Genomic DNA, 12,663 nt, shown 5'->3' with positions numbered 1-12,663 from the left:
TCAGTTGTTTGTCATATGTGGACTCGTAATCAGTGATTATGACATCAGACATCAGGTCAGAAAAAGTCAAATTGTTTAAGTGATGAACTGTGGACAGAGGAAGCTAAACAAGGAGATCCACGGGGATCTTGAGCTTACCTGGATGTTTCTGGGCTATTTGCATCTTCAAATTGAGGTCATAGCAGAAGTAAACAAACTGAAAATATACAACAGAAGACAATACGGCGTGAATATTCTATTTCTGAGATAAGTAGAAATAACTTTGTAAATATTGAAAATATGGTTTTGGCCATTACTTTGAGGAGATTCAATTAGCAAATTTTAAACTACTCATGGTCATAGTTTATTAAAGCAGACTTATTCTCGTCACTATGTGCCTGGAAAAATGCCGATGTGACCTTTGGCCCAACTCAACTCATGGTCATGCAAACAGATTAGATGTCAAAATCCTGTAAATTTACATGCAGTTTTCAGTGAAGACCTTCTGCAAGTGTGAAGAATTGAAATACCTGAGAAACATTTGTTATTGCCCATACCACATACTGCCATGGCTATGAAATAATCCAGCACATTGAACAATTACATTTAATATGGCTGAACATTTAGACTGGAATTCTATTAGCTGTTTTAATTGATAATACAGCCTGGATCATTAGTCTCTAAATGTAAAACCTTTGGATGACTAGCAAGACCACAACAGTGTTCATTATTTGAAGGTCGTCAAACACCAAGTGCCCCCTTTGGTCCCCAACACTTTATCCCATGACATAAAACTACTATGTTATAGTGGGACGGCCAGCACGTTTAGTCGTAACCCGCGTTGCCTTCCCGTGTCAAGTGGACGTAACCAAAAGCATACTTGGCATAACCCTTTGACGAAACACTGTCCTTTTATGGTGTTATTGGACTGGTATGTCTGTGATAACTTGAACCTGTTCCACAAATCAATGCTTCAGTGACCAAACGGCCATTCTAACATTTTTATTTGAACAGCACGTAATGACTTCAGCTATCAGGTACTCTTAAAAACCTTTTCCTGAAACCATAAATAAATCCTGGGCAAAACCACGACTACCGTAACTGAAAATCAGTGTCGATCAGTATCCTGAAAGTGAAAATGAACGGACATAATACTTTTTATCAAGACCGAACATCCGTTTGAAGACATTATGTACAGTCAACACTCACGACTTAAATGGGATGGTCATCCATGATTGACATCTCGTGAATAACCAATGCATATTCAGCTGGTGCATCTATGGAATGTCCGGTGTCCTCCAAGTTGTGAGAACTCCAAGTTGTGAGACACATTAATTAATGGTTCAGTGCACACAGGTGGTGCTTCCCCATCTTTACGATGAAAGTGGGAACAGCCCTGTTGCTGAAGAGTACCCGCAGGATGCATAGTTCATTAATGAGTTAATTAACACAGAAGACATTGTTCGTTGAAGAGCATTTATTGTTTTCAATAGAAACTGAAATACTGAAAAAGATTATCGTGAACTGGTGATATATTCTACTTGTTGAAGGCCTGCCATAATGGTGATCGGAAAGAGCAGTCAAAGGTTAATAAATACATTTGGATTAATTATAGTTACAACAGTTATTGCTAGATATTTCAAACATGTAAATCTGAGTAGGTAAATTAATTTCTCTTTCAAATGATCACGAAGTTACCTACACAAAATGTTTATTTTTTAAAGCCATTTATCTGAGTAGGTTAATTACTTTATCTTTTAGAGTTTCATTAAGTTACCTCCACAAGATTCACTTAAATAGCTAATCCATAATTAGCTGGGGTTAATCCATTATGTCAGATAGGGGAGTAAGGTGTGTTTTCTTTGCTAATTACCTACTCCACTGTCTCACAACTGGGAGTTCTCACAAATGGGAGTAGACCGAATGTCCAATGTCCAGCCATACACTTCATTTTGCTTCACCGCAGGAATATGCAAATGTTTACGTCTGTTAAAGGTCACATGCAACGTAAAACACAACTTTGCAGATTCTGATACCTTTCGGTATGGACGTACCGAAACAAATCATCAAAAATGCAAATTCAACTTATAAAGTTGAAAAATAACGCGATGAAAAAAACCGCGAGAAATCAGAGTTCAAACGATTCACTAATTTTCCCCTGAAAATTTCGGAGGAAAACTGGTTTCAACAGCTGGGCTGCGCTCATAGCATGTGCGCAGTGAAATAGGTTCACGCAACTTGGAAGCGGGCTGTCTGGTGAATACTCGGTGAAGGCTTTGGTGTGAGCTATTTTCATAATGTTTTGTTGATATCTCACAGGCGCGAGCTTTTTATATGTTATGACAGTAAATAAACTGTTTATATAATTTCATTTGTCTATTTCACCACACGTTCTTCTTACCGAGTCACTTTCTCAGTTCGATACTTAAAAGCAATGTCATTATTTAGCGTTGACAGAATTTCTAACTGTGATATAGATATGTCGTTGTCACAGATAAAACTCAATGTCTTGTTTTATTGACACCTGTGTGTCTGCCTGCCTGTCTGCTAATGACATTCAATACACAACTGCGATCAGTGACCACATGCAATTTGAACTTAACACCAATCAGGCTATACACCATAAACAAAACGCATTGATTTATGGCCCGAGTTCGGTCTCTGTCACATTATGTAATTACACAGACAGGCAGGTGTGATACTTGAACACATGACATGTTATGATGTCTGTTGATTGCAAAATGTTATACACAAAAAATGTGTTTACAAAACCCAACATTGTTTATGGTGTATAGCCTGATATATATACACACACACAATGAGCCGTGAGGGCATCTGCAAATGAACCAGCCGTTACACTTGAATGCACACCCACCCGCCCTTATGCAGCCTGAAATGAGAAATTTGATTTTTGTACAAACGTCAACGAATATGACCGTTTAATTAATCGGAAATTAATACAATAAATAATTAGTTCTTGCATTAAATGAAATATACAAATGACATTGTTTACAAAATGTTGAAGCTAAATGATGAATTGCAACATGAATTGCATTCTACCACAATACTGGGGCGGTGGGACAGCGGGGCAGCCTCGTGGTTAAAGCGTTCGCTCGTCACGCCGAAGATCCGGGGTTTGATTCCCCACATGGATACATTGTGTGAAGCCCATTTCTGGTGTCCCCAGCCGTGATATTGCTGGAATATTGCTAAAAGCGGCGTAAATCTAAACTCACTGCCACAATACAACGGGCGTGAACGTCACGTGAATGCTAATGACTTTAAGAAAATCCAAGTTTGTTCAAGGCATCATTTTTGCACTTAATGTCATTGCCCTTAACTATTTCATTTCAAATGCATGCCCATAGGTGTGTCAGCAATGGTGATGGAAATGATATTTTAAGAAGTTGATATTTGTTTAATTTGTGACGAATTGAAGAGGCAGAAAAGAATTCATGAAATGATCATGTTAAATATGCTGAGAATAGTTCCATGACGTGATGTATAAAAAAAGGATATCAAAGTCAATAACAGAAGCAATAAATTGCAACATGTTGCAGATTCTGAATTTGAATGTTAATATGCCACGTTTTGTTTCAAAATAAGTTACACACCACCAAAAGAACATGATTTGCCATTATTGGTTTATCAAGTGTACAACCAGGCTTTTCTTCCAGCCTTGCCTTGCTTGTGTCACTACTACAAGCAACCCAAATACATGCATATACGAAGATACCCGTGAAGGTCCGGGTTAGAATGAACCTTCGCGAACACCTGGTGTCATCACTAACTTAATGTGATTCAGTCATACAATTGTCAAAGCTATTTTCCCTTTACACGAGGATAGTCCAAACTGGGTATTTTCTTTTTTGAAATGACGTGTTACATTGAGCTATAATATATTTGTGGATTTGTGACACTGTTGCATGACATACATTTGCTCAATCCATCAAAATCCATAAAACAAATTCAGTAGTGAACATTGACTCGGGATTTGTGACTATGGTAGGCTTTCAGACAGGAACAGTTGCTCCTGCTATGACTTCGATGATCTCCCTACCCACCACACACATTTTGTGCCCGAACAATTTCACGTATGCTGAGCACTCCCGGTGATATACATGTATGTTCTGCGAGAAGTCCTGCATACGAAAAAACAGAAACTGGTTTCTTTCACGTTTGCCTTTGCAAATCACCCCTTGTCCCATCCAAATCACATCCTCTACACTAAACGCCAAAGGAAACGTTACCCTCCTTCCTTATTGACGGAGGTACCTATCTTCAGCTGGCGTTGTGATGCGTGGACGTCCACTTCTTGGTCTGTCTACGGTGACCATAGTCTGTCTGTAGCGCTGAATATGTCTTATAACCATGATACGGTGGCATCTGAGGGCGTTGGCAACAGCACTGTATGTCGACCCCATCTGCACCATCCCAATGGCTCTTTCTCTCTCTTCAGCTGTTAATCGTGGCATATTTCTTGTACTTGTGTATCATATTATGCATTCTAGACTATCTTTATACTCTATAGAATAATTCTACACGTGAAATTGATGCCAATACTGCTTGAATATTGCTGCGTTTAGGCGACTGATATTGCTGTGTGTAAACAGAAAACGGAAAAATGTTACTTTGCAAGCAAAAATGTTAACAAAGATAATTTTAAATGTTCTAAACACTTTTTCACAATATCAAAGACACGTTTTACTTTTTTTCATTAATGCAAATCAGCAGTAAATATTTAAAAAACTGAAATCACAGGAATGATTCTTTTACAATTTTACACACTCTATAACAGTTGTTTCTTGTTTTAATAGTTGAAAAATGGTGACTTTTAATGTATTATCTTTGTCTCAAAGCAGAATCTTATTTCAACCTTTCTTTTGGACATCGAAATCACTGTTGTTGGTTTATTTCGGCATGATCAAAAATAGGACAATTAAACTCTTCTGAAAAAGATGCAATTCACCTAAATATGAATGCATTTGAGAATTTGTATTCGTGATTTGCCGGAAGGCTTACTTTCGGGGAAAACCGCTTGATGAGCACTCGCTACATCTCTGCTAGATATGACAGAGTCCTTCCAGTTGGTGCAGAGCATGTGTTAGTAGCAGTCCAGTTGGTGCAGCGCATGTGTTAGTAACAGTAGGTTTGTCATAGGTCGAGAGAGGTAGCAGGACTCTTTGTTCTCTTCAGATTGTGACGGTCGAGAATGTTGGCTTGATGGATCCTGGATCCTACCGCCCTGACCTATAGCAGTCAGTTTTCGCCATCCAGTGGCTTCCTTGGTGGTAGGTCGTAGTCGCTTACTCGCCACACGAGTAAAGGGAAAGGGATGCTTCTCAGACGATACATCTTGAAGTTTTGCCAATTCCACCCTGCTGATAACAGTCAGGCGTGAATAAAATAAGGTATCCATAGCGAACATTTCTTCGGAGAATAGTAGTTCCAACAGTCTGGGGAAGTGCAATGGGGAGAGTCAGTCTCGGTCGGGTTTGTCCAGGTTTAGATGGGTGGGGTGCCACGGGGAGAGTCAGTCTCGGTTGGGTTTGTTCAGGGATAGATGGGTGGGGGTGCCACGGGGAGAGTCAGTCTCGGTCGGGTTTGTCCAGGGATAGATGGGTGGAGGTGCCACGGGGAGAGTCAGTCTCGGTCGGGTTTGTCCAGGGTTAGGTGGGTGGAGGTGCCACGGGGAGAGTCAGTCTCGGTCGGGTTTGTCCAGGGTTAGGTGGGTGGAGGTGCCACGGGAGAGAGTCCAGTCTCGGTCGGGTTTGTCCAGGTTTAGATGGGTGGGGGTGCCACGGGAGAGTCAGTCTCGCTGGGTTTGTCCAGGGATAGATGGGTGGGGGTGCCACGGGAGAGTCAGTCTCGGTTGGGTTTGTCCAGGGATAGATGGGTGGAGGTGCCACGGGGAGAGTCAGTCTCGGTCGGGTTTGTCCAGGAATAGGTGGGTGGAGGTGCCACGGGGAGAGTCAGTCTCGGTCGGGTTTGTCCAGGGTTAGGTGGGTGGAGGTGCCACGGGGAGAGTCAGTCTCGGTCGGGTTTGTCCAGGGTTAGATGGGTGGAGGTGCCACGGGGAGAGTCAGTCTCGGTCGGGTTTGTCCAGGGTTGAAGGTTTAGGTATTTTTACGAGCAAGAATATTCTGAAGAATGGTTTGGCCATGACAAGGGCAAGCTCGCTGGGTTTCATACCCTCACTCATAATAATCAGAACGAGGCAGGTTTAACGCTACCTTTAACATATACCTCTGAAGTTTTGCTTGTCTCTGACGTTTGCCATGGCTGCAATGCATGGAGTCACTGAACATCCCAGTAATCACAAGACTTGGCACCGTCAGTTTCCCCACCTCCTTTCAGACTTCATGTTGGCGAGACCCGTGAAGATCCGGGTTAGAATTGGTCTTCAGCAACCCAGTAAGAGGCGACTAACGGGATCGGGTGGTCAGGACTTGGTTGGCACATCATCGTATCCCAGTTGTGTAGATCGATGCCTCTGCTGATTGTCTGGTCCAGACTCGATTATTTACAAACCGCTGCCCTATAGCTGTAATATTGCGGAGTGCGGCGTTAAACAAACAATCCCAAACCAAACATTTTGGCGAGGTGAGTGAAGAGTTGTCGAGATTCTTGCACTGATATAATGTGTGGTTGTATGTAGGTGCCTTGACTAATGCTGGTTGTAGAACGCTAGCCCACCAGGATACCAAGTTGCACTTTTATATAGATGCCCCATTCAACACAGTATAGGGACTATACACCAACTACCTTTATCACTTTAATGCCCTGCACTTGGCATGGAAACAAATACCACCTTCTAAGAACTTTTTGTACATGATGGCTGGCTGGTGAGTGACTGAGTTTAGTTTTACGCTGCACTCAGCAACATTCGAGCTATATGGCGGCGGTCTAAATAATCGAGTCTGGACCTGACAATCCAGTGATCAACAGCATGAACATCGATCTGCGCAACTGGGAACCGATGACATGTGTCAATCCAGTCAGCGAGCCTGGCCACCCGATCCCTTTAGTGGCCTCGTGTGACAAGCATGGGTTACTGAGGATCTATTCTAACCCGGACCTTCACGGGTGGGTGGCTGGTCATCGAACCACCACCCTGTCCTCCTGGCAAACCTTCTACCCACGTAAATGGTGACGAATGTCATTTCCTGAACAGACAACTTTCAAGAGCAATGGCATCTAGGCAGTTCAGTATTGATGGCCTCTTATTGACAGGATTCAGTTCTGCACCTCACTGTTAAGCTTAGCCACCCCTAGTATGTATGGGTTTAAATAAAAATGGGGTCATCGCCTATTGCATAACCTCAATGAAACATTACCATCATCAGTGGCGATTCATACAGTCACAACAATCATTATTGCAGAACTGTGTGGCCATACTTTTCAGCATTGTTGATTGTCACATTTGTGTATTCCTTTCAGATTGTAACTTCATGGTAATGAAAGTTTAATTTCAGTTTTGTTTTTCTTTCACTCAGTCCTGTGTCACACTTAAGAGTTTACTATCATTCTGAAAAAGAAACGCCAGCGAGTCACACTATTTAGCACCAAGCAGACATTCAAGTCTGGGCTAGACCACAGAAGCCACATGAAGCCGAGATTAATAACAAAATGTCAAACAAAATTGTGAAAAATGTTTTATTGATGATGATAAATGATAAAATAACATGAAACATCTGGTTGTCAGCTGGAGTGCAATGCTGGCATCTGAAGGCGGGGTGTGCAATGCCAGCAGACGCCAACCAAGGTGCAATGCTGACAACAGACAAGTAAAATGTCTGTACTGTACCTCTCACATACCAACCTCACATCCTTCCACACTTGTAATGGAGACAGAAATAACATCCATCAACCCACTTGTCTGACCCCAGACTACTCCTCAGTCAGGGTTTGAAACACTCCATATAGCCGGTTTATGTGGGAATGTACATTCACATAGGCAACAATCCAAGAAAGTCTTGTCAGAAAGGTCATTGTCCCATTGCAGAATGGTGTCAAATATTCAAGATGTTTTACTTCTTAGCATATGAAATTTTCATAGCATTACTTGGTGTAATCTTAAATCCTTGCAAAGCCTCTTTAGCAGCACCAGCCTGAACATCAGTCTCAAATTCCACGAAGGCAATGTCGTGTCTGCCCGGGACAAGACGAACTTCTTTGAACCCAGGAAATCTGAAAAATAGGTGGGAAAACAGTTTTATATGTTCCAAGATGTGTTGATCATTTTCAATAACTGTCTTGAGACAGTTATAAGCTGCATGTATATCCTGTCACAAATATCACAAGAAGACAAAGTCATCAATATCCCCCGCAATGGCAAAATACTCTTCATGATCATGTCTACGAGTTATGATTATGTCAAATATTTAGGTGTGTATATAGAAAAGTGGAAGGAGAGTATTGAAAGGTTTTTAAAGTTCTGCTCCAGAAAGGAGCACTATCACCAATTTCAGTCTATGTCAAACTTGTTGCCATGGAAATGCCAAAAATATTTTATTCAGAAATCCAAAACTACCAAAAGGCACCAGTCCACCACCAGATCTATCTATGTGCCAAGTTTGGTGAAGACATATTGAACGGTTTTAGAGTTCTGCTCCAGAAAAGACAAATGTGCACGGACGGACGGACGGAGTCCATTTTAATACCCCCCGCAGCACGCTTTGCGGGGGGGGGATTAAAATGGACTCCGTCCGTCCGTCCGCAAAACGTACTGCGGGGGATAATAACATATAAAACGTACTGTTGACATGTGACTGACTTCAAGTGAGTACTCACTGATTGAACAACATGGACAACATCATTTCGTTGGTTTCCTCCGGTAGGTTTGTGATGAAGAGAATCTGGTTTGGGGGCTGTTCCGGGATGGCAGTGGATGGGGCAGCAGGAGCAGCTGCAACAGCGAAGGACAATGTGAGAAACATAAGAAACAGCTATTGCTCTCATCCCTCTATACTAAGTGTTAATAGAGTAGCCCAACATAAATTATTGATAAAAACACCCAAACAAACCCATGGATCCACCCAACATTAAATTCCAAAGCAAAATAGAAAATATTTTTTTGGGAATACTGCAAGTGGTGATATTTTCTCCAGTACTCACCTGCAACAGGTTGCATAGGGGGGCTGAGCCATTGGCTGGGCAACAGGTGCTGCTGGGGGTTGGGCTGGTGCAACTCTGCAACACATCAAGACTCAATAATTCAGGAAGAAATGGACAAAACCTGAATTTTCTGAGACTATATTTACGTGGCAATATTATGCTGTAACATATGATACGCTGAAACTTACTTCATTTGTTGAGTTTTTTTCTTTTTGCGTGGGGCTTCATCGTCATCTTTCTTCCTCCGTGGTTCTTCAACGTATGTCCCCTTCATCTTCGCAATCACATGGGAGTCTCGCTTAGAAAACTGTATCCTCTGCAATAAGAGAGATAACCCATATTCAAGACTTCAATTGAACTATGATCCTATTTTAGGAACTTAAACAGTCACTGTTAAAGCCCGGGAGTCAGTACTATAGTCTGCCTCTTAAAATGAAATGATTGCCATGTGAAATTTCAGAATTTCAAAATGAAAGCTTTTACATAGAAATAAGTGATGAACATTGAACATGAATAATCTAATAAATATTGTTAAATAATAACAGTATACAGAAAAACACATTCTGTCTATCTTCTACTACTGAAAACACTGTATTGTCATTGAACACTTCACACAAATCTGGACATTCATGATATTAGTGCAATTAGACAAAATTTATTTCATTGACAGGTTTTTACATGATAAAGAAAGGCAATCCAGCGTAAACTGTCCAGAACTAACATATTGGGCAATTTTCATTGTATCAAGTTCTTCACAAGAAATATGGAGGTCCTTTTTATTCATTAAATCTAGAGAACAATACAGTTCACAAGACCCACGTTTTTACTGTGAGGACCTTTGAAATTATCACTACAAAGACTGATATCCAGATATAACAGATAGGCGGGCCAAAGATTCAGTGTGAGGACAAGGATGCTCTTACATCATGAACATCGGAAGTCATGTAAATTCTTATCCTCACAACATAATTATAGCGATGTATAACCTTTCTTGCTGTTGGCATTTATTGATAACCAGCACCAAATTAAGCCCTCATTGCTAATGCTGGATCAGCTATCACATGTTTACTCTGACATGGTTCAGTACCTGTGCTGCTTCCCACATGTGACATCTGGTGTACAGGAATTTCAGTTGGTGATCATGCATAAAATGCTAATTTAAATTTGAAAAAAAAGTATGACATTCTTTGAATTAACCTGAACTTTCATTAGGAAAGTTTAATAAGACCAATGCAGTTGATAAAAGGATGGCCCAAGCACGTGTGAAAGAGACTAAACACAGATACACCTGATTGGTAACCAAAGGCAAATGGACTTTCTGGAAGAAGCAAATTTGAGGTTCTGTGTTATTTGAATAAAGTGAACAGGAACCTAGCAAGCCAATTTTTTCGTGTAAGCTCGATGGGTTGGAAAGCTAGTTAGATAGTATTGAGGGCTTGTCTAACCTTTAAAGCAACAATCATGTGAAAGCCCGGCCTTTTTTTTAAATAATGGTAGCTACGCCCCTGGGGAAGAAGGTAATTGCAATATGTTTCAACACAAATAATAAAAAAACGTAAAGATGGATCCATGCCAAAACTGATTTGTGACAAAAGGTTGTCTGCAGTCCAGCTTATTCCGGGGTTCATTTCCAGGATTCATTTGCAGAGTACCCCTTCTCCCTGACCAAAGTGAGAAGTCATCATTTGGATCATGTGACTGTTTTTACCATGGGTTTGTCATAGAAGGGGAATCCCTGCATTGATCGCATAGCATTAGCAGCTCTGTTGATATCTTTGAAAATCACAAAGGCTTGTCCTCTCATCTTCAGGGTCTTCAGAGCCACTATGTCCAGGATTTGACCAAACTGGGAGAAGATGGCATACAAGGACTTCTTGAGTTCTGAAATCAGGAAAATATACTAAATTCGTCAAGGATGCAGACATATTCTATTCACAGCAACACTGGTGCTGTCCTTACATTTCTGACCCATCATTGATGGATTACTTGACCATCACATTCTCATCACTATCACACATGGAGTACCCTGAATATGAAGGTAGTATGTGCTCTACACAACATAGATCTGTATCAACTGGGAAAATAAATACTGACTATCAATTTGCTTCATTGCAAATACCTTGGAGAAAAAAACTTTTAAAATGAATGGTACCAATTTTACTTTAACACATCAGAAGACTAATGATGTTTGGTACTGTTAATATTTTTTACATGTAATCTTAATACTTACCATCCTTTTTAATCTTTTCATTGAGGTTGTTGATGTACACAGTGTGGTTGGGCTGAACAGACATCGTGCTATTGCTTTCTGCAAAGTAGAACAAATTATTCAACTGCTATTCTAAATTGGCAATACCATAAAACATATTTTACATATGGGTCAGAAGGTACATTTTTTTTTGCACTGAATGACACTGAACATGCTGTAGAAAATGGCCGGTATGAATTGACATTAGTTGCAATGTTTCTCCAAGCTAAGGTTAACAAAGCTACAGCCTTCCCCATGTTTGTACCTGGCTGTATCCCTTCATGAATTCAATTTTATTATTCCTGATGACTAGAAACGAATATTCACTTTAAATTTTTTTTAAATGAGTGCTAACATTAATTTGTTAGTAAAAGCTATGTAAATGGCATATATCCACGACAGTAAGGTTAATAGTCAACACTCTAATATATTCAAGTATATTCAAGGGCTGTCAAGGTGGTAAAGTTATGTGATCACTTGTCATCATCATAAACAAGGGCTGTCAAGGTGGTAAAAACTGTCAAATCACGTATTTTATTATTGTTTCACTAAATACGCCAACCGCAGACTTCTTGTATTCGTTAGCCAATATTCATATTTATTACCTAGTATTCATGATATGTATCATATTCGCCTCAGTGGATTCGTTGCAGCCCTAGTGATTATTAATCGTTTAAAGTGACAGTGTCTTACCTGAAGCCAATAGGTTGATTATTGTACATTGTTATCGCAACATGTGTAGCATCATCCATTCAATTGGTAGGATGTAGATTAGAATATAATTCCTCAAACAAAGTAATGGTTGTTATCCATGCAAGTGCCCTAACCTTGATCAGAGATAGATAATCGTTAGTTGAACACTGATCATTTTAGCCGGCGTCATTTTACAGGAGTGTGTCTCTTCCTTGGTTCAAGACGAATTTCCTTAATTGTCTTTTTCAGAAACCATACTGGAGACTGCACCAAAGAGACTCAGACTGCACCCTGTGAAACTGCAGTCTATTAAGTGCATCATGGTGTCATTATTAGTCTTGAAACTCTTAGTATGGTAAGTCACATACATTATACATACTAGCATTAGTAGATTTACTCTGAAACTGCAGCACACAAATTAAGAAATAGAACCACATTCAACTAATGTAAATACCTTTAACAAACAACAAATACCTATTCCAGCTCCAAACGAGATCTTTGCGTTGGATTCCGCCGATTTCACCAAACGATGTCGTTGTTCTCACGTTGTGATGAGTTGAAAATATGGCAGCTTCCGCCAAATATCGTAAACTTCCGGTTAATTAATATTCATGTATTATCGTGTT

At 40.4% G+C, this 12,663-nt stretch overlaps 1 protein-coding gene across 3 annotated transcripts; it reads right to left on the bottom strand.

The window, feature by feature from the left end:
- Nucleotides 1–7,618: 7,618 nt before the first annotated feature.
- Nucleotides 7,619–12,626, bottom strand: LOC124270489 (U1 small nuclear ribonucleoprotein A-like). Of its 3 annotated transcripts, none has more exons than XM_046705495.1 (7): nucleotides 12,493–12,626; nucleotides 11,327–11,406; nucleotides 10,805–10,977; nucleotides 9,285–9,412; nucleotides 9,141–9,160; nucleotides 8,773–8,887; nucleotides 7,619–8,169 (listed from the first exon to the last, which is right to left on the bottom strand). In XM_046705495.1, the coding sequence occupies exons 2-7, from the start codon at nucleotides 11,388–11,390 to the stop codon at nucleotides 8,010–8,012; spliced, it is 660 nt and encodes a 219-aa protein (XP_046561451.1). In that variant the 5' UTR covers nucleotides 11,391–11,406; nucleotides 12,493–12,626; the 3' UTR covers nucleotides 7,619–8,009. The 3 variants fall into 3 exon arrangements, with proteins under 3 accessions (XP_046561451.1, XP_046561450.1, XP_046561449.1); XM_046705494.1 differs by having other exon boundaries at nucleotides 9,097–9,171; nucleotides 11,327–11,404; nucleotides 12,512–12,626; XM_046705493.1 differs by having other exon boundaries at nucleotides 9,097–9,171; nucleotides 12,493–12,622.
- Between the last annotated feature and the right edge of the window lie 37 nt (nucleotides 12,627–12,663).

The sequence above is a fragment of the Haliotis rubra genome, unplaced genomic scaffold (genome assembly GCF_003918875.1).
Source record: "Haliotis rubra isolate DU_JTF1 unplaced genomic scaffold, ASM391887v1 Scf152, whole genome shotgun sequence".
Taxonomy (NCBI): domain Eukaryota; kingdom Metazoa; phylum Mollusca; class Gastropoda; order Lepetellida; family Haliotidae; genus Haliotis; species Haliotis rubra.
This window is presented reverse-complemented; position numbering and strand designations above follow the sequence as displayed.